The sequence below is a fragment of the Emiliania huxleyi genome (genome assembly GCF_000372725.1).
Source record: "Emiliania huxleyi CCMP1516 unplaced genomic scaffold EMIHUscaffold_107, whole genome shotgun sequence".
In the NCBI taxonomy this organism is placed as follows: domain Eukaryota; phylum Haptophyta; order Isochrysidales; family Noelaerhabdaceae; genus Emiliania; species Emiliania huxleyi.
Genome location: NW_005201984.1, coordinates 257271 through 281857, shown reverse-complemented (window position 1 = coordinate 281857; position 24587 = coordinate 257271). Strand labels below are relative to the sequence as shown.

The 24587-nt window shown below is 65.1% G+C and overlaps 9 protein-coding genes across 9 annotated transcripts; 4 read left to right on the top strand and 5 right to left on the bottom strand.

The window, feature by feature from the left end:
* Positions 1-1648: 1648 nt before the first annotated feature.
* Positions 1649-3277, top strand: EMIHUDRAFT_223031 (hypothetical protein; the record flags this gene model as incomplete). Its single annotated transcript, XM_005792534.1, has 1 exon — positions 1649-3277. The coding sequence occupies one exon, from the start codon at positions 1649-1651 to the stop codon at positions 3275-3277; it is 1629 nt and encodes a 542-aa protein (XP_005792591.1).
* A 93-nt stretch (positions 3278-3370) lies between these two features.
* On the bottom strand, positions 3371-5783 carry EMIHUDRAFT_466583 (hypothetical protein; the record flags this gene model as incomplete). Its single annotated transcript, XM_005792533.1, has 5 exons — positions 3371-3400; positions 3514-3629; positions 4388-4947; positions 5162-5338; positions 5466-5783. Coding segments are annotated over 3 exons (830 nt in total), but the record flags the coding sequence as incomplete, so codon positions are not given.
* Positions 5784-5919: 136 nt separating this feature from the next.
* On the top strand, positions 5920-7937 carry EMIHUDRAFT_454320 (hypothetical protein; the record flags this gene model as incomplete). The annotated part of the gene is made up of 6 exons (XM_005792532.1): positions 5920-6775; positions 6937-6962; positions 7056-7088; positions 7185-7472; positions 7585-7739; positions 7826-7937. The coding sequence occupies exons 1-6, from the start codon at positions 5938-5940 to the stop codon at positions 7935-7937; spliced, it is 1452 nt and encodes a 483-aa protein (XP_005792589.1). The 5' UTR covers positions 5920-5937.
* Positions 7938-8027: 90 nt separating this feature from the next.
* EMIHUDRAFT_454319 (hypothetical protein) lies at positions 8028-9755 on the bottom strand (the record flags this gene model as incomplete). Its single annotated transcript, XM_005792531.1, has 6 exons — positions 8028-8395; positions 8462-8584; positions 8841-8955; positions 9031-9066; positions 9137-9240; positions 9381-9755. 6 exons carry the CDS (start codon positions 9753-9755, stop codon positions 8135-8137), a joined length of 1014 nt encoding a protein of 337 aa, XP_005792588.1. The 3' UTR covers positions 8028-8134.
* A 1500-nt stretch (positions 9756-11255) lies between these two features.
* EMIHUDRAFT_223027 (hypothetical protein) lies at positions 11256-12139 on the bottom strand (the record flags this gene model as incomplete). The annotated part of the gene is made up of 4 exons (XM_005792530.1): positions 11256-11275; positions 11425-11536; positions 11752-11788; positions 11904-12139. The coding sequence occupies 4 exons, from the start codon at positions 12137-12139 to the stop codon at positions 11256-11258; spliced, it is 405 nt and encodes a 134-aa protein (XP_005792587.1).
* A 90-nt stretch (positions 12140-12229) lies between these two features.
* EMIHUDRAFT_223026 (hypothetical protein) lies at positions 12230-14017 on the top strand (the record flags this gene model as incomplete). Its single annotated transcript, XM_005792529.1, has 3 exons — positions 12230-12382; positions 12449-12731; positions 13422-14017. The coding sequence occupies 3 exons, from the start codon at positions 12230-12232 to the stop codon at positions 14015-14017; spliced, it is 1032 nt and encodes a 343-aa protein (XP_005792586.1).
* Positions 14018-14254: 237 nt separating this feature from the next.
* On the bottom strand, positions 14255-17352 carry EMIHUDRAFT_223025 (hypothetical protein; the record flags this gene model as incomplete). The annotated part of the gene is made up of 6 exons (XM_005792528.1): positions 14255-15736; positions 15975-16160; positions 16241-16390; positions 16471-16566; positions 16743-16891; positions 17016-17352. The coding sequence occupies 6 exons, from the start codon at positions 17350-17352 to the stop codon at positions 14255-14257; spliced, it is 2400 nt and encodes a 799-aa protein (XP_005792585.1).
* Positions 17353-19456: 2104 nt separating this feature from the next.
* On the top strand, positions 19457-20284 carry EMIHUDRAFT_361160 (hypothetical protein; the record flags this gene model as incomplete). Its single annotated transcript, XM_005792527.1, has 3 exons — positions 19457-19561; positions 19704-19791; positions 19855-20284. Coding segments are annotated over 2 exons (336 nt in total), but the record flags the coding sequence as incomplete, so codon positions are not given.
* Positions 20285-21129: 845 nt separating this feature from the next.
* Positions 21130-22752, bottom strand: EMIHUDRAFT_422988 (hypothetical protein; the record flags this gene model as incomplete). The annotated part of the gene is made up of 5 exons (XM_005792526.1): positions 22264-22752; positions 21988-22195; positions 21850-21919; positions 21732-21803; positions 21130-21630 (listed from the first exon to the last, which is right to left on the bottom strand). Coding segments are annotated over exons 1-5 (1305 nt in total), but the record flags the coding sequence as incomplete, so codon positions are not given.
* Between the last annotated feature and the right edge of the window lie 1835 nt (positions 22753-24587).

Below are 24587 nucleotides of genomic sequence, written 5' to 3'. Positions count from 1 at the left end.
ACGCAATACGTGCATCACTAGCGCAGACGAGAGCAGGGCAGACCCGGGGACTGGGGAGCCGGAGCAGACGGCATCGGCCGCCGAGGGAACGCTGGGAAGAGGCACAAGGAGGGCGGCGACCTCGACCGACTATGGAGGACCCGTCGCCAGACGACGCAGGGCAGAAGACGGTGAGGCGGAGCAGACGCGCAGGGCGAGACGAGGGAGGGAGCAGGACTTTGCGGAGATCAGCAGGAGGATGTACGAAGAGATTAGGAGCAGCAGGGACCCGAGGGACCATGTGGAAGACGGCTAGAGTGCTAGTCCCCCATCGGGAGGACGACCCCGGCTAGTCGCCGACCACACCCACAAAGAACCCTGCACAAAGATCGCAAGGGCGGGGACCTGTTCCTTTTTACCCATCTCACAGTAGAGAGGTGTCCGTTTTTCCGGCGCCCGTTCCAAATCCGAAGAGTTTTCAATAGTTACCGAGATATGGCCGCTCAAAGTCTGAGACCTGTCACAAAAGTGATGCACGTATTGGGAGCGCGACTGAGTTGGAACCCTGCGCTCTAGCTCGAGCTGCGCTCCGGCGGCGCTGCCTCTGTCTCGAGGTGGCTTGTGCCTCGTGTCTGGCTCTGGCTAGTTCCATTTCACAGTGGCACAGCTCAATTACACAATCTCTTGATTTGCGCCATTTCGTACCCCTCTCGGTGCCTTCCAGAGGCAGCTGCGATCCTGGGGAGGTACCTTTGTCGCGCGCCGGAGACGACTCGACGCCGCTGAGATCGGAGATCAAGCTCTGACAGGTCGCACGTCGCTCCTTTGACGCCGACGTGACTCGCCCGTGCAGAGCACATGTCATCAGTACATGGTTTCGACGCGCTCGGTACGACGCCTGCGACCCGTCTCCGGTCAGGTGGCACGACGCTCATCGCGCCTGCCAGCGCTGCCGTGCAGGCTGCCACGACAAGGTCGAGCACGCTTCTATACGCTCGCCCAGCCTTCCTTTTCATCCCATTAGGCAGCCTGGGAACGGTGGCGAGCAGAGGCAAAGCCTACGAGGGGTGGTGGAACCACATGTCGCGGCTACTGCCGGCTCGACCCCACGATAGCCTCCGAAGGCTGACTTTGAGGCACCATCATCGGACGACATCGACGAGCTGGGTCGCTCTCGCGGTAGCCAGATGACCTCTCATACTAGGATCATCGACCATGGCCGCAGGGAGCGCGGGGGATGGCGCAGGGAGCAACACGGAGCTCCGTTGGACGTTTTCAAGATTCGAGCGACAGCGTGTCAGAGAGTGAATTGGAACTAGCCTCTGCCACCTCGTCTCCGTGGCGCGTGGGTAAGAGACGCCGAACTCCAGGAGGATCCGCTTACGCGCTTCCTACTGCGGTGGGACGAATTTGAGGTCGGGACACGGGCGCTGTCCGACAGAAACGGGACGCAGGTCATGATGGGCAACCTCCTGTCCGCCGCATCCTCCGCCGTTGCCATCTTACGCAGGTAAGCCAGCACCGCGTACAAACGAAAAAAGATCGAGGAGCGGCATTAGAGGGGATATGCAGATATCGCGCTCAGCTCGAATCCGTCACGTTCCTGTGGGTACCGAGCCACGCGGGGTGCGCTAGCAACGCCTACGCCGACGCCGCGGCGACGGCATACATGGGGGCCAGCGAGATTGAGGATGCCACCGCCGTCATCCGTGAAGCAGTGAGGACACGCCCGTGCCTGTACACGGACCGCCAGAGGACGGCAGACGGAGAGTGGAGGGGAGACGTACTGGAACGGAGGACCTATTACGCCACACGCGGCCACACGAACGAGTGGGTGCGAGGACGGCTCGGCGAGGGACTCACGGCGGGATCGCACACGGCAGGGGTGACGGGGCCGCTGTGGAGCGATGTGGTCAGGGGAACGACGAGACACAAATGGGACAAGCGCCAGCGGATCAAGGATCAACACGGCGAGCGCGAGATTGAATTCGCCGATGTGGATGATCATAACGTGGTGACAAAGACTGTCATGGGAGCGCGGGTGCGGCAGCAGGCGGGGGTGCCACACGGAACGCACCACGAGAGGATCATGCGGGGAGAGGCGGGGAGAGAGATCCCGGGCGCCGCCACAAGGAGCGAACTCAGGGGCTGCCTCGTCTGTAAGGCCGCGAGGGACGCGGCGAGGAGGGCAGCGCTAAAGCGGGACCCGCTGTGTCCGATCGTGCGGAAAGCCGCGCAGCAATGGACCGAGGAAGATGAGAACCCGCCTAGAGCGACAATGGCGCACGTGCTTAGCGGCGCCTGCCTGGGGAATAGGGAGCAGGCCAGATGGTTCCTCAGAGTAGCGCGAGCGCAGACAGGGACGGCGATCAGCAAAGTGGCACAGGCGGCACCCGACTCCAAGGATACGCTGAAGACGCTGAGGATGGCGCATGTCGCTGCGCTGAAGGGCTCACGCTATAGGGTGCTGGATGAGGACGGGTACGATGCGCTAGCTCCCGCAGTCAGGGGGGTGTTGCCAGCACTGGTAGATGACCTCTCGGAGAAGAACCGAAGGGACCTTGGCACCGGGGTCACGAGGAACTTGCAAGTCGTGGCCGAGGCGGCGACGGGAGCGGTGCAGAGGTGGATCCAGCTCAATGATGAGGCTACGGCGCGCATAATGAAGAGAGAGGAACACATCGAGTGGCTGAGGAAGCTCTTCGCTGGGTGGAAGGAGGCCCGGCCGGCCTTGAGGGAGTCGCGGAGGAGGAGGGATAACGGAGATAACGTGCAGACAGGCCAGCAGCCAGTGGGACGAACAAGGGCCGCGACGGCGGCTCAAGCGGGAGGGAGCGGAGACAGTGGGCAGCGAGCAAAGTGGGTGAGACTGATGATGCTCCTTCGACTTAGGGAGCGGTTCAGCTGCTGGGCGGGCTTCAGGGTGGTGCTCACGCGAAAAGGAATCGACGCGATGTGCAAAGCATACAAGAAGGGGAGAGGGAAGAGGAGAGACGCCGGTGAGGACGAAGCAGAAGCTAGTGCAGACGAGGGCAGGTCAGACCCGGGGACGGCGGAGTCGGACCAGACGGCATCGGCCGCCGAGGGAACGTTGGGAAGAGGCACGAGGAGGGCGGCGACCTCGACCGACTATGGAGGACCCGTCGCCAGACGACGCAGGGCAGACGACGGGGGAGAGTTGGAGCAGACGCGCAGGGCGAGACGAGGGAGGGAGCAGGACTTTGCGGAGATCAGCAGGAGGATGTACGAAGAGATTAGGAGCAGCAGGGACCCGAGGGACCATGTGGAAGACGGCTAATGCTAGTCCCCATCGGGAGGACGACCCCGGCTAGTCGCCGACCACACCCACAAAGAACCCTGCACAAAGATCGCAAGGGCGGGGACCTGTTCCTTTTTACCCATCTCACAGTAGAGAGGTGTCCGTTTTTATTTATTTATTTCGTCTCCGTGGAGAGAAAGCTCTCGCCGCATCTCTGATCTCGCATCTCCTCTCGACCTCGTCGAATTGGCGAATTATCAATATTAAGACTCTATACGGGGGAAACTGTAGGAAGGCCGAAACACCGACAACCACATTGACGCGCTCTCCGCCGACCAGAGACCACACCGCGACACCGGAGAACCGGGCGCGCGCGCGGCCACACCGCCCCCGGGTTGTTGCACGAGTATATGGGACACGATGTCTCAAATATGAGGGGCTTTGACTCCTACCAGCTCCTGACGCTATCCCTGGCAGCTCTAATGACCAGGATCAGTAGTGCTATAATAGAGGGTGCCCATACTAGCGCAGGAGCTGCCACACTCGCCCGGACCGTCCCCTTCTGGGGCCGGTTCCGCAGCCCGCGAGAGCCGACAGCGGGGCCGTGCCGCGGGTGCCTACTGCCGAGTGCCACAAACACTGCGCCGTCCCGCCATCACCTACAGGCTGTCTTGTGTGATGGTTGGGATGTCCAAACGCCACCACCTTGGCTCTTGCGACCTCAAACCCGCGAGCTGTATGGGTGGTCCTGACGTCGACAGACGCCCGAGGACCACGGTGAAGCTGAGCTGGAACGAGTCGACAAGTCTCGTCTGAGCCCGTGGCGGTCGCCGGCTGAGTCGCTGTGCACGGACCGGTACCTCAGGCGTCACCTCCGCAGCCTCAGGTCTCACACTCCATCACCTCCGCCGGGACGCCGTCGGTGGCACGCTCGGCGGCGAGTTTGTGGCAGCTCCACAGCGAGCGCGGCATCGAGCCTACTCACTCCAGCTGGTTCGGCACACTCGGTGGGGTCCACCGAGTGTGCCGAACGCGCGAGCGGTGCGTCCTGGCAGCCCGCGCTGGCTCCGGAGCTGCCACAAACTCGAGACACGCTTTTTTGGGACATTTTCGACGCTTTTGTCCCATATACTCGTGCAACAACCCCCCCCGCGCTCCCGGCGCCCGCGCCGCGCGCGGTGGTGCCGCTGCGCGCTACTCTCTATACGACAAGACACCCCCCCAAGAACGTCTCGACATGGCCAGCAGTTCATGCGTGCGCGGCGCCCCGACGCCGGCAACTCCAAACGACGACGACACCACGCAGCGCCCGATAGCGACACAACTCCACTTCACGCGGCAGAGGAGAGCGGCTTCTGTCACGAGCCTCCCCCTCTACCACCCCGACACAGCAGCAAGCCTTTCATGTTGCCCCAGCGCACGCCCCGCGTGCGCCGGGCGCCGCCAGTTGGCGGCTAAGAGACGTAGCACGTGAACATCGCGCTCTCCAAGTCGTTCTTGTCGAGGCTGATCAGGTCGCCGTTCTGCAGCTGCCGCGACTCGTAGCAGCGCAGAAACTCCCACGGCCGGCCGCCCGACGCGTAGCCCGTCTCCGGCTTGCCACACGACATCACCTTTGCGGTGCCGTCGGCCGAGACCTGGATCTGGCACTGCGAGCGCGAGATCGTGTTCTTCGGCACAGGGAGGTCGTTGCGGCCGATGATGTGGTCCTGAGAGGGGGGGGGGGGTGAGTGGGGGAGGCACGGATCACAATAGGGCCCTCGACAGAGCCACTGGCGCGAGCAAGAGAGTGCTCTCGGCGCAGCGTGTACCGGTCTCTCTCGCGCATCAAGTCGTGCGAGGCGGCCCCTCTCTCTCTCGCGTGGGCCGAGGTGTGGGAGGCGGTGGGAGGTCCGCCGCGCAGCAGCTAAGGCGTGTTGTCACCTCGCCCGGCCGGACGACAAAGCAGGTGCCCGCGGCGTTGCACACCTGCCAGGTGCCCGCCGCGGCGAACTGGCCGCCGCCGTAGCCCGCCGCCCCCGCCCCCGCCGCCGCCCCCGGAGGAGGCTCCCACTGCGACTGTCCCGTCTGCTCGTTGTAGTAGTACGTCATGCCGCTCGCCTTTGGGGAAGGAGGGCACGCGTCTGGGCAGAGCGGGTCGGGGCAGGGGGGGGGGGGGGGCACGTCTCCGCATCCCCACGTCCCGAGCCGGGCAACAGCCGCATCCACCGCGCTGGGCGTGCCGCGCCTCGTCCACGCCAGACACCCAGCCAAAGGGCAGGCCCTGCGGCTGGTTGTCGAAGGGGGCGGGAGCTGCCGCGTAGCCCTGGCCCTGCTGCTGGTACCCTTGCTCCTGGTACCCCTGCTGGTCCGGGTAGCCGCCCTGCTGCTGCGGGTAGCCCTGCTGCTGGTAGCCCTGGTCGGTGGCCCACTGCTGCGCCACGGGCGCGGCCGTGCGTGGGGAGCGGCTGATCGGCGCCCTCGGCGCCGATGCGGGCGTCAGCGCGGCCGCGAGCGAGGAGAGGCACGCGAGAGCGAGAAGGCGGAGCATTCGTCCAGACGATCGATTGCCTTCGATGGGAAGGCGGAGAGTCGAGCTTGGCAGCATTTCTCTTTATAGCGAGCATTTCTTTTTGCGACTTGCCTTCTTTTGCTTCTTCGCTTTTGCTTGCCCCAGGTTCGCGACAGGTTGGGCCCCCGGGATCGCCTCTTGCAGTAGCATGCTCTCGCCGCCCCCTCGCCGCCTAGCCAGTTCGCCGTTCCTCGTCCTCGCTGCGGCGCTCCTCGGCCTCACAGCCCTGCTCCTTCTCGCCTCACAAACGTCGCGGGTGGCGGTGAACACGCCGAGCGAGCGGGGCATGTTCCTGCAGTCTCCAGTTGTGCTGCAGTGGCCTGTCGGCTTCAGTGACGACGCGCCGCCCTTCAGTGACGACACACCGCCCTTGTCACACGACGACACACCGCCGCTCACGCGCAGCGAGTATTATGGCCCGCCGCCCTCGCGCGATCGGCGCAGCCGCAGCGGCAGCGCTATCGACAGCAGCGAAGTGTGTGTGGCAAAGGCGGCGGTCCTGCCGCCCGACCGCGCCGAGCTCGCGCGGTCCACGTGGGAGGGTTCCAACGCCACGCTCCTCCTCTCGCTCGCGGGCGCGCTCCTCTGCCCGCCGCAGCGCCTCCTGGTGTGGGACTGCTCTCGCTGTGGCGGGCTCGGCCTCAGCCGCCGCCCAAAGGTGATGTTATCGGACGGCGGCTCGTTCCTCGCGCTGGTTGGGGTGCACGAGGCGCTGCAGTGGGTGGTGGTTGCCTTCCGCGGCTCGGTCGACGGCAACCTCGGCGCGTGGGGCCGCAACCTTCAGTGCTGGACGGAGCAGTACCGCTTTGGTGGCTGCGGCGCCTGGATTCACCGCGGGTGGGGGCTGGGATACTCAAAGCTGCGGGGGCGCGTGTGGGCCGCGGCCGTGCAGGCTCTGTCGGAGCACCCGCAATACAGGCTGGTTGTGACGGGGCACAGCGCGGGCGGTGCCCTCGCCTCCCTCTTTGTTGCTGACGCTCTCTACGGTGGCGCTCGTCGCGCCTCCAGCCGGCTCGCGCGCCGAGGGCCACCGCTGACCGACCGCCACCGCCGCCCGCTCGCAGGCGAGCCGCGCCGCCCGCCGCCGCTGCGCGACTGCTGGGCGGCGTGCGGCGGGGCGGGCGCGTGCCCAGCCTTTTGTGGGCAGGGCGGCGCGTGCTGCAAGCAGGGCAGGTTGCCTCTCCCGCCTCTCTTGCCCTCTCCTGCCCCCAGCCCCTCCTCCCCACCGTTTGCTGCCTCGGCCGCCCCTCCTGCAGCGACGACCAGGACCCGTGCCCCGCAACCATGCCCGCCTTTGACGTGCACACTTGCGTCGCCACCGCCGAGGCGCCCGCGCCGCCGCCGCCGCCGCCGCCCTCGCCGCCGGAGGTCAACCTCTTCTTCGAGCGGCCGGAGGCGGCGGCGCCGCTCCTCGTCACCTTTGCGAGCCCAATGGCGGGCGACCGCCAGTTCGCCGACCTGGTGGACGCCGGCCTCGACGAGCGCGCCAACGTGCTGCTGCGCGTGGTCAACAGCCACGATGCAGCGGTGCACGCGCCCAACCTCCTGGCGACCGGCCTGCAGCTCAGCATCCCGTGCCCGGCGGGCGGCTGGAGGCAGTACGCCCATCCAGGCCAGGAGGTGTGGCTGCCGGTGGCGGGGGATCCGGACCCGGCCAAGGCGCTCTTCTGCAACAGCTCGGGCGTCTTTAGCGAGGAGGCGAGCTGCAGCTCCGCGAGACGCGCCGAGACATGCCGAGATGCGCCGTTCGCCGCTGCTGCCTTCGACGCGACCCCTCTCCTCCCTCGCCGCGCAGGACGCGTCGACCGCCTCGGACCCGAACCCGCTCTGCTCCTCGTCGCTGCCGCGCAAGAGCCTCACTTGGCTCGACCACAACACGTACCTCGGTGTCGACTCGGGCGCTTGCCACGACGAGCCGTGGCCGAGCGCGACGCCCCTCGATGGGTCGAGGTTGCAGTCAGGAGGGGGGACGTACTCGTACGGCTAGAGGAGGGAAGAGGCGCCCCCTTCGTTCCCGTCTCCCTGCGTGTGGACAGGGCACTCTCTCGCGACCGGCGCCCGCGGCGGCTGCGCGCGCTACAGTTCTCTGATCACACGCACGTGCCTGTGAGCGAGCCTGAGCTCTCGCTTTCACTTCTCGTCATGTGATTGAAACAAACAATGGTTTTGGGGGCCGCGTCTTCTAGAGATACAGTACTAGTGGCGCAGCCCGCTCTTCTAGAGAGAGATCCTATACATTAGAACGAGTCGGTCGGGTGACCATTCTCTCCTCTCGGCTCTCGCAGCTCTCTCCTCGACCGCTGCGCAGCCTGATGCCAGCACGCGCGTGCTCAATATGCCCCACACTAGGCCACCATGCCGACGGCCACGAAGAGGGCGCCGCGTTCGCCCGTGTCCTCCGTCAGGACGAGGTAGAGCGGCACCGACTCGACCATCGGCGAGAGGCGGCCCTTGTTCTTGTACGCGTCGTAGAAGGCCTCCGACTTGATCCACTCCGGGTTCTTCGCCGCGATGCCTCCAGAGATGTACAGGCCGCCCTTGGGCATCCACTTGAGCGCCGCGACGCCCGCCTCGCTGCCATAGCTCTCCGTGAAGATCTTGACCGCCTACTCCGCAGGCCGGTCTCGGGGGGTCTCGGCTCCTCTCCCGCAGCCGCCGGGGGAGGCCCAGACTCTCGCCTTGCGGCAGATGATGTCGCCCGACTTTGCGCCGCGCGCGACGATGGCGCCCTGCATGTGCCATGGCGCCTCTGAAAACTCGAGGTCGACAAACTCGTTGCGGAAGTCGACAAAGGCCTGCTCGCGCGCGGGCGGCGTGGGGAGCGAAGCACGCGCGAGTCGGCGAGCACGCGAGAGCGGCAGAGCGAGCGCGGTGGTGCGCCTCCTGAGGCTAGGTTGAGATCTCGGCTCGATCTCGGCTAGTCCATCGCCCAGTGGTCGCGCAGGAAGGCGTAGATGTTTGCGAGGCCAGGCCCTGAGACGACCCGCTCGACCGAGACGCGCTTGCCCTTCTTGTAGTAGCCTGCAGCAGGGTCCGGAGGTGGTGAGGGACAGCTCTGGCCGAGGCGCCGTCCTCCTTGTGGCGGCCCTTGTTGTCGCCGGTGAAGAGGAACTTGTTCATCATCCAGTCGCGCAAATCGTGGGTCAGGTCGTCGATCGGCGCGTACCTGAGGAACGAATGGAGTGACGCGTTGATTCGCGCGCGCCGCGGCGGGAGGAGCCGCAGCAGCGCAGGCGCGCACTCGGCGTGCCCGCCCTCCGAGGGGAAGCAAGTGTACCTGTTCACAGCTCCACGTGTGAAGAGACGCTGCCCCACAGCTCGGCAGAAGGGAGCAGTCGCTGCGTTACCGGCCGCTCGCGTCGGCGGTGAGGTAGCACTCGCCCAGCCCCGTGCCCGCGCCGAGGCACGCGATCGGAGCGCCCGGCTTTGGCACTCCGCCGTTGAGGTTGACCTGCGGCAGTGGCGTGGCCGAGGTGACGAGTTTGGGCGGCGGCGGCGGCGGCGTGAGGTGTGTGCTGTGGGTGCTGGCGGCGGCGGTGGTGGGCGATGGCGCGCGTGCATGGTGGCGCGTGTGTGCGGTTGCTGCTCGACCTTTTCGTCCTGGCTCAGCGTGAGCAGGCCATAGCCCTGCGCCTCAAAGTCGTTTATGAGCTTCACCCGGCCGATGCCGAGCTCCTTCTCGAGGAGGGCGCCATCGATCGTCCAGCCGTCCTTCACGTTTGTGAAGGTCACCTTGTTGTCACTGATGGCGCCCGCGCACGCGAGGCAGCACGTCGCGGGCACCGTGTCGCCCGCCTCCTTCAGGAAAACTTTGCAGACGTCGGTGAAGTTGAGGTGCGACGAGTTGAGGTACTTCTTGCTGAATATCACCTCGCCGGGGGGCGGCTTTCCCATCTCGAGCTTGTGCGAGGCCGGCACCTTGAAGAGCGTCAGCCGAGTGTTGGTCCCGCCGCAATCGCCACTCATCACCAGCACGTCGGCGCTCGCGCATGCAGTCGGCACTTGCTGCTGCTGCACGAGCGCCGATGCCGCCACCGCCGCCGCAGCCGCTGCAGCCGAGCTAAGGCCGACCCGTGTCGAGCAGGCTCCTCTCAAGCGGCTCAGGATGCCGATCGACATGGTTGGAGGTGGATGGAGCAACGTGTGTGTCCGACGCCGAGGCCAAAAGAATAACGCACGCGCCCTCAGCGGAGCTGGGAAGAGGACCGCCGCAAGCGGCGTGGCGTGGAGCGGTTGCGCATCCCTCCGGGGGCCCCTCTGCGCCGGGGAGGCGTTGTTGGAGGCTAGGACGCAAGCGTCCGTCGCCTTTTTTCAAACTCGGGGCCCACTCCGCTACGCTCCGACCCGAATTTGGAGGGCCTGAAAAGTTTAAGGTGTTGCTGCGCAAAAGGGTGGGGAGCGCAGGCGCGGCGCGCAGTGGAGGGCTGCGGTCGACGCACTTGAGCGTCGTCATCCATTCCGGCCGAATCTCAGCGCACGCGGCGCACCGCCGCGGAACGGGGAGGGCTCGCTGCTTCTGTTCCCACTCGCTCGCGAGGAGGTCGAACCGATCGCAAAAATAGGCTGAACGATAGCGGTCACGCCGTAGCTCGCGCATAGAAGCAGGAAGCCAGGCGGCCGCATCGCGTTCGCTGTATACGTTTTACCCAAAACCGGAACCAAAACACGAATCTCCAATCCAATAAGGGATGAAATCCCTTATGGATATAATCGCCAAATTATCTCCCGAACATAGTGTGAATGCCCGGGAACAGCCCCTCCTGGCCCGAGTGCGGGGCGCGAGGGACAAACAAATTCAGAGGGCATGAAAGTCGTCAAGCTGCTTGATAAGGCCAGTAAAGATGGCCCGCGAGGCAGCCTTCGTGAGCAGGTCGGCGAGCATCACGACGCCGGGGAGGTGTTCGACAGAGATAACGCCACGGCCACACGTCGATGGTCGAGCGAACGAATCCCCAGGAAACGAGGAAGGAGGTGAGGAGTAGCCCCCACTCTCGCCCTGCCTGTTTGAGTCCATAAAGGCTGCGCCGCAGTTTGCAAACGAGGGAGTTGTTGCCACTGTTGACTCCTGGAGGAACGCGCATGTACAGATCCTCGTCAATGGTCGCCTGTAAATAAGCCTGCCGAATATCGAGAGAAGTCAAATTGTAATCACGGGCGGCGGCGATGGCGAGTACGAGCCGGATAGTAAGGGCCTTGACGACGGTGGCGAAGACGCGATTGAAGTCGACACCATGCTTCTGAGTGTTGCCGTCGGCGACAAGGCGTGCCTTGAACTTGTCGATTGAACCGTCAGCCTTGCGCTTGATTGCAAATACGAAGTGGCAGTGCATAATATTGGCGGCGGCAGGAATCGAAGCAATCGGTACAAGGTCCCAGGTGTTGAGGGCAATGAGACCAGAAAGTTCCTTGTTAATAGCTTCGCGCCATTGCTCGACTTGAGGGCTAGACATGGCCTGCCGGTAGCTTTTAGGCACTCGTAGTGCACCCTGATCGGCGGTGAGGGTAACTGCGTATGCAGTGCAGGCAATCCGAGCGGCGGCGATGAGTGAGAATTCGTTGCCAATAGGATCGTAAGTGTCGAAAGCGGTGTCGACGGATCCAAGGCAATCGGCGAAGGCTAAGAAATCGGCGGCACATGATTCGCAGTAGACGGCATTGGAGATGAGGGCGGCAGACATGTTGACGGCGAGGCACGCAGTAGGAACGACGTAGTAACTCAGGAACGAGCAAGCAAAGTGACCAAGCTCCTTAAGGCGTGCAGAGCGGCGCAAAGGCTGTCGAGGCTCAAGGTCAGGCATAGGGATCGGTTCCGTAGCGCGCGGCGAGGCGCGGGAAACGTCGGCGGGGACCTCGATGGTGGATGCCTCAGCCCCTCCTGAACTGGCGGCGGCAGGCGTGTTAGGTGGCGCCTCATGCGGCGTAGGCGGCGGAGCAGACTGGGCGGGGGCGTCACGGCGAGCACCGGCGGTTGAGGGACGAACATTGCGCTGGTCGCGGCCCTGGGGTCCATCAGCGACGGCATCGGCGGGGTCGGCGCGTACGGGAGGAGCAGAGGTAGACTCGGCAATTCCGCTGTCAGGCGGAAGTGATTCGTTGCTGGGAAACCAAGAGTACCGATGTCCCTTGAGCCCAGGAAACTGATCTTCCCAAACGCGAATTTTGGCAACAACCTGGACGATCTTGGACGCAAACAAATACACGACGTGTCCAGGGCTGACTTCGGAGGGCCCGAGGTAGAGGCCCATGCCACCGCGGTCAGCAAAGTGGCGGTCGCCCTCACGACGAGGCACAGGGATGACAGCAGCGCACAAGCAACCAAAGGCGTACACGTTCTCGACGGATGGTAGCATACGACTGAGGAGGTGAAAGGGCGACTGCCAATTGCGCGTCGATCGTGGGAGGCGATTCTGTAACCATGCAGCGGTCTGCAGTGCAAACGGATGAAACGTAGGCGGCAAATTGGCGGCGGCGAGGAGAACTCGAGCGGTGCCAAAAACGATGCCGATGAAGCGCTCAGCATGGGAATTCTGCTGTGGCGTATACGTACAAGCAAGGCTTTGAAGGATCTGGCGTTCGGCGAGGAATTCACTGAAGTGGAAGCTCGTGAAAGCCCTGCCTTGGTCAGACCGAACAACGTGTGGCTTGAATGCACTGAATAGACCAAGCAAAGCGGCGACCTGGGCAATAAAGGCCTCGAGGCAGCGGGCTGCAGTGGCGGCGTCGAGCTGGGCACGATGCGACGGCCAAATACGTCCGAAACCGGACCCGGCGTCGACAGCGACACAGTAAGACACGTAGCCATCAGGAAAGCTGGGAATGAGCGGACCAGCACCATCCATGTAAAATACGGCGCCAGGCGCAGGCTGCTCACCATCAAGGTTCCGATGGAATGGCAAAGCGCGAGAGCGGCCGCGAATGATGGCATCGCTGACGGGAACGCTGGTGAGCGACGCCTCGGCGGGGAGCCCGTGTCCGGTGATCGTGGGTGAAATCCCTGTGTGGTGGCGGCGTGCCGTCCTCTTTTCGGAAAATGTGTTTCTTTTTTCAGCTAGGGTCCAATTTGTCAGTCCCGAAGGAACTATTCTTCCAACTCGTTGGTTAGTACAGTGGGCCCACTGTAGTAAGCCATCAGAGAGGAGAAGATTGATTGAAGACTCGTTAGTGAGAGAGAGAGAGAGATTTAGCTTTAGTTACGTAGTCAAACAAAGAAATAAAACGACCGACGCAAGGGGAATGGAGGACGGCACACCGCCACCAGACAGGGATTTTAAGTCATTAGGAGGCGGCCCGCCCTAACCTACCGTAATCGACCCTCTTAAAAAGAAAGAAAGAAAGAAAACAGACACCCCAAGGGAGGGATGGGAGGACGGCACGCCGCCACCACACAGGGATTTTAAGGAGAGGTGTGTGGTGCGCTAGCCGTCGCCCACCCTAGGGAGTCTGCCTCTTCCGACCCTCTTAAGTGCCACGTTCGCTTTAGACGCAATTTTCTTTTTGTGTGTCTACGTGTTTCGAACACCCCGGTACGAGGCGCCCGCCTTTTTCCGCCTTCCCCGAGCACCTACCCGCCGTCCACGAGCCCATTTTCGATGGCAGCCGAGTACACGAAGCCCCTCCCCACCGCGACCGCAGTGCCCATGCCGACCGCCACCGCGACCGCAGTGCCCATGCCGACCGCCACCGCGGTGTCCATGCCGACCGCCACCGCAGCCATGGCAGCCCCTGCGCATGCGCCGAGCCCTCGCGTCTCTAATCACGTCGTGGCCGGCGGCATCGACCACTGGCAACACACGCTGTTTGACTGCAGCTCCGACAAGGGCTGCTGCTCCGACATGGGCCTCTGCTGCCTCGCCTCCTTTTGCGCGCCGTGCGCGTACGGACAGCTCGTCAACCGCATCAAGACGGGCTACCCGGGTGATTTCTGTGGTGACACAGGAGCGTGTGCAAGCTTCCTCGGCCTCTCATTTATTCCCTACGTGGGCGGTCTCGTGGCGGCGGCTTACAGCGCCCAAACCCGTACGGAGATCCGCACAGCGTACCGCCTCCCGGAGACACCATGCAACGACGTCTGTGTGCACGTTTGTTGCTTGCCCTGGGCGCTCTTTCAAGAGACCAAGGAGGTGACTGCCCGGCAGCGGGACGGCCAAGGCGTCCCTGTGAGCCCTCGCTACGCTGTCCAGCCTATGACGGCGGCTCCCACCCAAGGCGTTTCCATGGCGCGTTCGTGAGGCTTTTTGCATTGGACCTGGGAGCGGATGTGCGTGTCGGCATGTGCACGGTGAATCAGAATCGGTCGTATAGATTTTCCCCTCACCTCCCACGCGTCAATCATACCGTACAAGACAGGGAAAATGCCGGGAGTACCCCCGGGCCTGGGCGCCGCGCCGGCCGCCTGCGCGCCGCCCCGCGGGCGCAGCTCCCTCGTCCTCCGCGCCGCTCCCCGCCACCCCCGGCGGGTTCTCTCCTCACGCGCCCATCGAAGGCGTCAGCTCTGCTAGGGGGAGGGCGACGAGGAGGCCCTCCTCCGTCCCTGCGATCACGTCGCCCGTCGACCGGCGGAGCCCGATGCTGCAGAAGGGCTCGGCGTGCCGCCACTCCTTGAGCAGCCCACCAGAGTCGTAGTCCCACACCCGTACCGCCGCCTCGGAGCAGGCGACGAGCCAGCCGGAGTCGGGCACAACGAGCAGGCCACGGAGAGGCCCCTCTTGCGCACGGGGGAGCACGCGGAGCAGCGCGTATGCGTACAGGTCCCAGAGCCGCACCGAGCCGTCGTCCGAGCCCGAGAGCAGAAAGTGGCCATCGACTGCGAGGTGGCCGACTGGCTCGGTGTGGCCGCGCAGCTGTCCGAGCAGCGCGTGAGTATCGAGCGACCATATCTTGATGAGCGCACCGGATCCGGCGGTGACGTACCGCGGCGTCAGCTCCGCGGCGCGCACGGCGAGCACCTCCTCCTCGTGGGCGGCGAAGAGCAGCTCGAGCCTTGGCGGCCGCTGCCCGCTAATGTCCCACGCGCCAACCGTGCCGTCAAAGCTCGACGAGAGGAGCCGCACGGACTTGCCGCGTGTGTCGACGCTGAGGCACGTCACTGTGTTGGAGTGGCCCGACAGCGTCACCGTCGATCCCGAGTCCACATGCCACAGCCGAATCGCGCCGTCATCGTGCCCAGTGACGAGCCGCTCACAGCGCGGGCAATGGATTAGGCAGGCAATTTCGGACCGAACCTCGTGAAAGATGGATGTGCACGACATGTCTTGCGGGTCCCACGCGCGGATGGTGCCGTCGAGGGAAGCGGAGTAGACCGCGCTCTCGCTGGACCGTGTCGAAAGCGCCGCTTCCGGCGAGCGCGCCGCGTCTGAGCGCCGCTCCTCCCCCTCGTCGCACACGGCAGCTGTGCCGGGTCCGGCGACAGCAACGACTGCCGCGCTGTGTGCGGCGGCCCTCACGCTGCTGATTCCGTGGACGACGCGCCACGCGTCGACAGCGGTGCCCGAGGAGGAGAGGAGGCGCCCTCCCTCCGCGAGAGCGAGATGGCGCAGCCCGCCCTGACTGGGTCCCGGCTTGCCCACGCGCGGCCCCGTGGAATCAATCCGGCTGACCCGAACCGCATTGGCCAGTGCGGCTGCCACCTTTTCGCCGCCTTGCTTTGGGAGGGCCCCATCGCCCCACAAGCGCTCGCATTTGAGGCAGCCCTCGCCGCCGACGTCCCAGATGCTCAAGTGCCCACTCTCGTCCCCAAGGAGCAGCTCCGAACGGGCGCCGTCCCAGCACAGAGCGGTGAATCGAGACCTGTGCGGGCTATCGATGATGCGTGTCACGGCGCCGCTGCGCGTGTCCAGCACCTTCGCGGTGCAGTCGTACGACGCGGAGACCAGCACACGCTCACCCGGCACCAGCAGCAGCCGAGTGACGCCCAGCGAGTGCACCCGCGGCTGCTCGTGTTGTATTCGCTACGGGACAGTCATGGTCACGTTTGAAGGGGGCGCGTGTGGTAGCTGGCCCTCAAGCATCCGTCTCGCACTTGAACTCGCTAGCCCAAAAGGAGGCGAGGCAGAGCTTGTTCTTCCGCCCACCGACGCGTGCCACAAAGTGCACCTGCGCCGGCAAGAGGAGGAAGGATCGAAGTCATTGATGACCGAGGGGCTCGGTCGATCGAGTCGGCGGGCTTCGCCACATTGCTGCGCGCACCTCGGTGATGAAGGACCCTTCCACGACCAGCGTGCCGCCCTTGTCGTGGAGGTTGTGAAGGCGGAAGGTGGCGTCCTCCGTCTTGATGTTGATGGCAAGGCGCGGCGCCGAGAGGAAGCAGTAGTACTGGCCGTCGCGCCCGCGGAAGTCGGCGCGTCCGCCGCGCGGGAGGGAGAGGTGGGGGTCCTGCGGGGCACGGTCGCAATGGCGCGGAGTCGCGACGAGAGAGGCAGAGGCGAGCACCGGGCCCCTAGCTGCCAGCGGACCCGAGCAAAGTTGGCTTCGAAGCAAGGGTCGATTGGCTCGGTCTCGCCGTCGCCTCCTGCGAAAGAGCGGATGCCCAACGCCGCGGGGAAGTAGCACAGCTCCAGCCGCTCGCCGCCAGTCAGGGGTGCGCCGTCACAAAAGTTGAAACCCTGCGAATGCGCCGTGAGCGTATCGTGGGCGAGCGTGTGTGAACGATCTTCTTCTCTGCGCTGGCCGCTCAGGCTGCCACTCGCTGTTGCCTGCCTCTCGCTGCTGTCTGCTGGTTGTCTGATGCCACGCTGGACTCTAGCCGCTGCGCTGTTGATGGCGGCGGCGCAAGCGGGGTCTACGTCCGCGTGTGTGAGAGCGGGGAAGGGATGTGGATTGCTGCGAAGGAGGAGTGGGTGCGAAGGAGGAGGAGTGGGTGCGAAGGAGGCAAGCTCAGGTTGCCTCTGGGCCGCGATAGAAGCTCGCAAAGGTGCCGCTGCCGTCCGCGTTGAAGCCGTCGCCCCCGCCTGCGACGCTCTGATGCCGCGGGCCGGCGATGATAAAACCGCTGTCACTGTGCTCGGCGCCGCCCATGTGGAATGCGATCGCAGCAATAGGAGTGCCCTGGGATTGAAAGTACGGGTGGATAAGATGCCACTGGTCGGCCGTCGTGTCGGCCTTACCTGGAGGGGGGTCGCAGTCACAGCTGGGATGACTACCGCATCGTGGATATGGGGCTATGCCGCTCACAGCCGATGTCGGCCGCGTGCAGGGGGTGTGCTAGCCATGCACAAGCCTAGTACGAACCCTGCACAAAGTAATCGCGGACAGCAGGGCCAGCCATGAACCCGAGGGCCGTTGATTCGCCGCAGGCCCCGCCGGTCACGACAGCGAGGATGGAGATGTTGGTGTCGCCGGCCGCGACAGCGGGATCCAAGTCCCGTTGGGGAATGCGGTGGAACCAGCAGTCCTGCGTTGGCCTTCCCAACGCTTCGAGGGTAGCGAACGTCGCTTCGCCCTCTGGCATCTCTTGGGCGCAATTGAAGAACTGGTGCGCCACGCGCGCACTGCGATGGCCATCCGCTGCCTGAATCGAGCACGGCGGCGAGCGCGCCGCGAAGACGGAGTGTAGCCACGCATACATCAGGCCAGGCTAGGTCAACCCCTCGTCATTGGCTCAAGCCCCTCCGCCCGACCGACCTACCGACGACGGCGACGCGGATCATAATGATTCAGTCAGTCAGTCGCAAGGCGCGCGATACACACACAGTCTTACACACCTCCTAGCATGGAGGACGGGCCCACACGCACACACACGCTGCACACGATTGGCTCGGGAGCCGACACGAGGCGCACTGTCACCGGCCGTAGCACCGGGTCCGGACTGCTGGACACACAGCACACAGCACACAGGACAGCTCACGAGGCGGCGCTATATAGTGGGGTTCTCATGGGACTGACGCGGGAGAAGAAGGTGGAGCACAGGGACGGGAACACAGAACTCTCGAACTGACATCCCACCCCGCGCCGGGGGCGGTGGCGCGCGCGAGCGCCGAGTGCAGACGCTGCGCCGCTCGCCACCCCCACCGCCGACAGGGCGAGCGCCGTCGACGACATGGAGAGCACATCCATCCCGGCCTTCTCCCTCGCCGCGGCCGAGGGCGAGGACGAGGCGCCGGCAGGGGTGGTGCGCGCGAAGGCGACCTCAAAGCGTACGCCCACCCAGATTACGCGCACGCCTGGCAGCCAGCAGAGGCCCGGCTCGGTTCGGCGCGTCACTGTTGGCGGAGGGCTCGCGGGGGGCACGCTCGTGGCCACGGGCTTGCGCGAGCCGAGCATGGGTTCGAGGGGGCAGGAGGCGAAGCGGCGCGGCTTGTTGCCCAATGTACTGTGAGACGAGTAGAATTGTACAGTACACAGCGTACAGCGTACAGACGAGTAAGAGAGAGTCCGCCGCGCACAAAGTTATATCTATACGGTGTGCGTCGCTGTACTGCATGTTGTTTTGTACTATGTAGAAGCGCAGCCGTGTCTGTGCACGCACGAGGGATGAGGCGGACGCTCGGTTTTCGCGCTCTACAGGGGTGACACGGTGCAGCCACGAGAGGAGAGTGCGCTCTGGCGTGGTAGACGGCGGCGAAACAGGTGAGGGCGATGGCGGCAAGCGAAAGGGCGGCGACGCGGCGGGGCCGGGCCGTGTCGGCGGCTGACGTGGTACACGACGTGGATGCTTGAGCTGCTGAGCAATCCAGGCGCACTTTGGCAGCCGGCGGCAGCGACTTGCGGCGTCAGCATTCGAACGGTTGTGTTGATTTGCTCTTGCTCCGCGGTATCTAGCCGGCGCGCTCCGCGCGGGTGTCCAGCTAGCGCGCTCCGCGCGTATGTCCAGGTAGCACCAGCGCGCTCCGCGCGCAGCCGCGCACCATATCTCAGTGCCTATGCTTATAGCCACTAAAAGCTCGTTTCTGCAGCTTGGACGCACACAGACAGGGAGAGAGAGAGAGAGATTTTTAGCAATACCACAGGGGTCAGCCCCGCGCGACCTCGGGAACCAGCCGGGGCAGTCGGAGAAGGGGCAACTCCGTGCACTGACGGTCGGCCGTCAGAAAACACGCCTCCGTGGCTCGGGTTACACCAACGCTCGCTACCCAACGCGGCCAAAGGATATCCTGTGGCGTCGTGCCCAATCCGCGTTCCGCGATCGTTCTTCAGTCCTGTGGCTGCCGCACGCTCTCTCCACCTGCTCTCATGTCTCGCGACATTAGCGTCGACGCGTCCTTCCTCGAGTCCCAGCGAGCCAAGGCCGAGGAGCGCCGGCGCCGCTTCGAGGCCGCGGCGAGGGAGCCGCCGCCGCCGCTGCCAAAGCGCTCGATGGCGTGGCCGGGCGGGAAGATCGTGACGCCCAACAAGGCCGAGGCCATCGCGTCTTTTCTCGAGCGCAAGGCGGGCTCGCTGGACGAGGCCAAGGAGCGGGTCCTCCTCGGTGAGCTCGGCCGGGCTGCCGCAGAGGCGGGAGCCGGTGCCGCCGCCGCAGCCAGCGCTGGAGCGGCCGCGGCCTCCGGAGCGGCCGTGTCGTCCAGCAGAAGAGCGCTCGCCGGCCTGACCCTCGCCCTGAGCGCGGGCGGCGGTGGCGGCGGCGGCGCAGGGGCGGGCAGCGGCGCGCGCTCCTCCTCCAGAGACGCCTCTTCCGAGGAGGGCGCGGCGGGGGAGGACGGGGCGCGCGGGGGCGCGCCCGCGCGCAGGCAAGCCAAGCGGCGGCGGGTCGGCGGCGGCAGCGGCGGAGCGCCCCTTGGAGCCTCCTCTTCGCTGTCCGAGCCTAGCGGTGCCCCGGGCGATGCCCCCGGGTCGGGAAGGTGCATTAGCAGCTATGCCAAGTAGTGTGATGGTAGCTACACCATAGCAGTCTCTGTGGTAGTACACCAGCACCTGTGCCACATAGTCGCGCGCATGGTGGTACACCGTAGCACCCATGCCATACAGCGGTGTGTACGGTAGGTGGCGGGGTAGGCCGGCTGCGCTACCGCGCCCGCCCCGCCGGCGCCGCTCGCTGGTGGCGCGCGTCATGGCCTCCATCGGGACCAAGGCGGGCGAGGCGCGCTGCCGAAGCCAGGCGCCGGGCGGCGCACGAGCCGGACGCTCTGAATAGGCGGGCGATGCGCGGTACAGGCGTCTCGAGCGGAGGATCAAGAGCCTGCGGCGGCGCCACTGGAGCGCCGTCGCAACTTCCGCCGAGCGTGCCTTCCTTGTGGGAAGCCCTCGCGCGTACGCGCGGGCGGCGGCCGCGCTGGCGGCGGAGGAGGCGGAGCGGAGGGCAAACATCGAGGCCGCCGCGAAGGAGGTGCCCGATTTGGGCATGTGCCAGCCTTGCGGGCCGCGGCAGCCGAGCTTTCCCCCGAACGGGGGAGTCCGGTTCCTGGCCGGGCCGGCGGTCCAGCGCGCGGTCGGGTGAGAGAGCACCGCGGGCGGGGAAGCACAGCCCGAGGCTGGTCCGAGCACAGCCCGAGGCTGGTCCGGGGAGAGACGAGAGCTTTCAAGTCACAAGTGCGCACTGTGCAGGCGCTGATCATAAAAGTCATATCCCTCCGACTATCATACGTTTCATTTCGGCGACGGAGGCGTGGAGGCCCTCCTGGCGAGAAGCCTCGCCGGGCTGCTCTTCTTCCGCTCCACCGGCCAAGAGGGCAGGGACCTCCCCGTCCTGCGCCAACTGCGCTCCCACTTGAGCCGCGTCCTGGGCTGGCAAGTCCCCATCTTTGCTGTCACCAACGAGCCGCGCGGCCGGCTGCGGCATTGGGATCACTCGCGGCCGCTGAACCTGCGAGCTCCCCCCTATCACTTTCAGCTGGTTGAGACTTGAGTGACTTTCCCGACGGCGATGTGCGGTTGCGCAATGTCGGAGAATGTGATATGATGGACAGCGGCGCCATAGTTCGCGCCTCGCAGCGGTTTGGTTTTATTACGGGTGTGCGGTATATGACCAATATGGTGGTGCGTGTGCCTCTCGCGTCGGTGTGTGTGCTCTCTCTCTCTCTCTCTCTCTCTCTCCACTCTGTGCACCGGCTCAATCCTCCGAGTCCTCACAGACGAGAGAGAGATCAGAGAACAGCGCGGTACGGTATGTACACACGTGTGTGGCACAGACATATGCGTGTCGACAGCTGAACACGGTGTAAAAGCGAACGTATCTGTGACGTGTACGGTTTTAAGAGTAAGTTGTTACGGCTCTCGAAGGGCTCCTCCCTGACTGAAAAAGCGGCCTAGCTATCCCAGCACAGAGTTAAACTCTACCCCAATCTCGACGGCTCTACTCTATGTCTCTACCAGCTGCTCCAAGATTTGTGTTCCGCCAGGAGACACCTACAGTGGTACAATCTTTGTGCCGGAACGCACGATTCGCATTTCCACGACCATGTCCTGTCCCTCACGGCGCGGCCGGCGGCGTGAGCAGCAGCGAGCTCCCCTCCGCAGTCCGCGCACTCGCGGAGCCGTCATCTGGCGCGGCCGCCAGCACTGCCATCGCCTCGGCCTCCGCCTGCCACAGCATCCAGCCGAAGAGGCACCCCTCTGCGAGCAGCGCCTGGAGCCCGGCCGCGTTGAAGCGCACAAACTCAGCAGACGGAAGGGGCGCGACGCCGCCGTCGACAGCAGCCGCCCCAGCGCCAGCCTCAGCCCCCTGTCCGCGCGACCCGCCGCCTTCGCCGCCCGCCTCCCCCTCGCTCGGCGAGTTGAAGAACTCCGATTGCTGCGCAGGGGCGACGACCTGAACGCCGACCGTAAACTCGCGCAATGACTCGTACCCAAAGCCGCCCTCGCTGCCCTCGCCGCCCTCCCTCGGCAGCGCAAAGAAGGCGCCCGCGCGGCGGCTGGCCGCCGCCCACGCCGCCTCGGTCTTGGGCTGCTTGGTACTGCGCTCGATGCCGGCCTTTGCAGCGTTCAAGTGCGGCGGTGAGGTGGGGGGAGCAAGAGAGAGAGAGAGAGAGAGAGGAAGAGGGGGGGGGGGCGGGCAGGCAGAGGGGAGGGCACGTTGGGCGGGGTCGGCGCCTTGAGCGCACTCGCCTCCGCTCCCGACAGCCGCGCCTCACCGTCAAGATGCGCCTGCTGAAGCAGTGCGATTGGCTGTGAATGAGTCACTGCCACCGACTCCCGGCCGCTGGCGAGGTGCGCCTGGCCGAGGAAGACCTGCGCGATAAAGTAGCCAAACTGGATGCAGCCTATCGGTGCGGCGGGAGAGATGTGAGGGTGCCCCGGTGGCGCGGGAGGGGAGAGGCAGCGCTCGAGCCCTGGTACAGCCGCGCAGCCTGCAGCCGGTCGAAGCGGCCATTGACGCTAGGCTCGTTGGACGGGGCAGACTCGCCCACAAAGGCTCTGACCTGGCGCGCGCTCTGGCCCGGAAAGCGCTGGCTCACCCTGACGAGGCTGCACGCGTCCGGCGGCAGCCCGGCGGCGGGCGCAATGGAGGCGGCCGACGGCAGCAGCGAGAGCTGCGCCTACATGAGAGCCGCACCCGGGTCCGCTGGCCATCCACTCCCACCCTCCTCGGCCAGAGCCGCAGCACCTCGGAGAGCTGCCGCTCGACGGCTACCGCGAGGAGGTCGGCGAGAGCGTGCCGCTGCCCCTCCAGCGCCTGCACGGCAGCGATGCGGCCCTGCAGGCTGCCGCTACCCTCCGCCGCGGCGCGAGTGGCCCGCCCGTCCAGCGCGGCGACCGCCTCCCGCCATGCTGCCGGAAAGGTGCTGGCGGTGAGCGCAGCCATCAGCTCGGCGCCCTCCGCCGTCGTGCCGGCCTGGTACAGCACGGTCGGCGGCAGCGGCCCCTCCGCCGCACGCCGCTCCCCGGCTAGCAGCAGCAGCGGCGCCGCGACAGCGAGCGCACCAGCGAGCGGCAGGAGCTCAGCCGCTTCGAGCAGCTCAGCTTTGCGCCCTTCTCGGTGTGACGACGGACTGACTCTCGGTGGGGCAGCGAAGTGTGGAATGACGTACGCCAGCGCCGAGGAGGCGCAGGCGAGCGCCATGGGTCCCCACCTTGCGTCCACCGCGTAGGTGTCCAGTTCCGAGCTTGGCTGTTCTTCACGTAAACACAACACAGAGTCACCTTTCTACCTACCTACAAGCTGTTTTTGTCGGAAATCGTAAACAGTAAAGGACTAAGAATGACTTCGCTACAATGTGCGCGCTCCACCTTCCATGACAATGTGCGCGGGACAGACACGGACACAGGAGGAAGGGAGGGTGGCTCCTCTCTCCGTCCGAGAGAGACACGCACACGGGTGAGGGGTGTGGAACACGTCACACCGGGACGCCTTATCTCTTATTACACTCCCCCATTGTCTGCAGAGACAACAAAGGTAAGGCGTCGCGCTGATCAGAGGCGCGAGCTAATGAACGAGGCATGTGACCTTCCGTCTATGTCGGTCGACTTGCGCGCGGCGCTCAGGCTCCCGTACGCAAGCAGCCCGTCTCCGAAGCCGTCTTACGCGATCTGATCCGCTGCTTCAACTGCCAAGGCCTCGGCCACTCTGCCAAGGTCTGCCCGAGCGAGCTCAACGGCTGCTGCGTCTTCGTGTCGCAGGCGCTCCAGCGCCTCAATGCCGTCGCACGCTCTGGCGCACCGACCAGCAGCTTCGATGGGCGCGGCGATGCGCGGGCCGTTGAGGACGCCACCGCCTCTCGCGAGGGCGACGAGGAGGACGGCGACATCGCCGATGCCGACGGTGGGGCTGCCGATGCCGTCGACATCTTCGACCTAGGCTACCTTGGCAACTTCAACAGCAACGCCGACGCCGTCGAGACGATGCCCGTCGTCCATTCTACCGCCGACAAGCAGCCTGCTGCCGAGGAGTACGCCGCCAGCGTCAAGATCTTTGCCGAACAGTCTTCTGATGACCCCTTTTCGAGCGACTTCTTCGGCGGAAGCGGAGCCGAGTTCTGCGAGCCAGACCAGCTGCTGCACGACAACTCCCATGGCTGGATCGGCCTCGGCCTCGGCGCCGCCGCCGCCGCCGCCCTCGCTGCCCTTCTCGTCAAGGGCAGGCCCTTCTGAATGGGCGGCTGCGACTCGGTCCGCCAAGCCGTGTCGTGCTGCAACGCTGGCAACCTCCCGAGACTGCTGGAGGCGTCGGTTCCGTCCTGCTCGACGTACCCGTAGGCGGAGTGCCCCTTGGCCTCATCGGCGAGTGAGTAGTCCTCGTCAGCGTGAGTGCCAAAGCAGCTGCCGAGGTGGTCAAGCGCATCGCTGATGAACCGCTCGTAGTCGTTGGGGTTGCCATTGAATGGCTGGCACTTGAACCTCCGCGGATCCCAGTCGCTGCTGACAGAGCCGTCGCCAATCGTGCTGAGCATGAAGGCGTCGGCAACGTCGGGGAAGAGAGTGGGAGTGGAGGTTTGCGAGTCGAGAATGGCGAAGCCGGCAGGGAGCAACTTGGCAAAGTAGACGGCGAGCTTAACAATGCGCCGGTGGATCTCCGCACCGATGGCCTTGAAGGTGTGTTGCATGGCCTCGGCAAACTGTGCGGCTTGCGGCACTGCGAGGATCTTGGCAATGTCGATGTCGGACGCCTTCTTGTGGTCGAGAGCGATCTCCTCCGCCTCGGCAAGCATCGCCGGCCACACGTGCTCCTCGGTCAGGTGCCAGAGCTCGTTCTTGGTGGCCAGGTCAGATGAATCTTGGAAACCAGCTCCGTCACCTCCGACGATGCTGGTGATGTTGGCGTCGGTCATCGAGTTGATGGAGTCGCCCTTGAGCTTGGTCTCAGTGCTGGCCTCAGTGCCGTTGGTCTCAGTCTCATTGCCGGCCTCAGTGCCGAGTGCAAGGTCTCCAGCCTTGCCAGTCACCTTGATGTCCTCGGTTGGCGTCGCTTTGCCGTCCGAGACATCCTTGGTG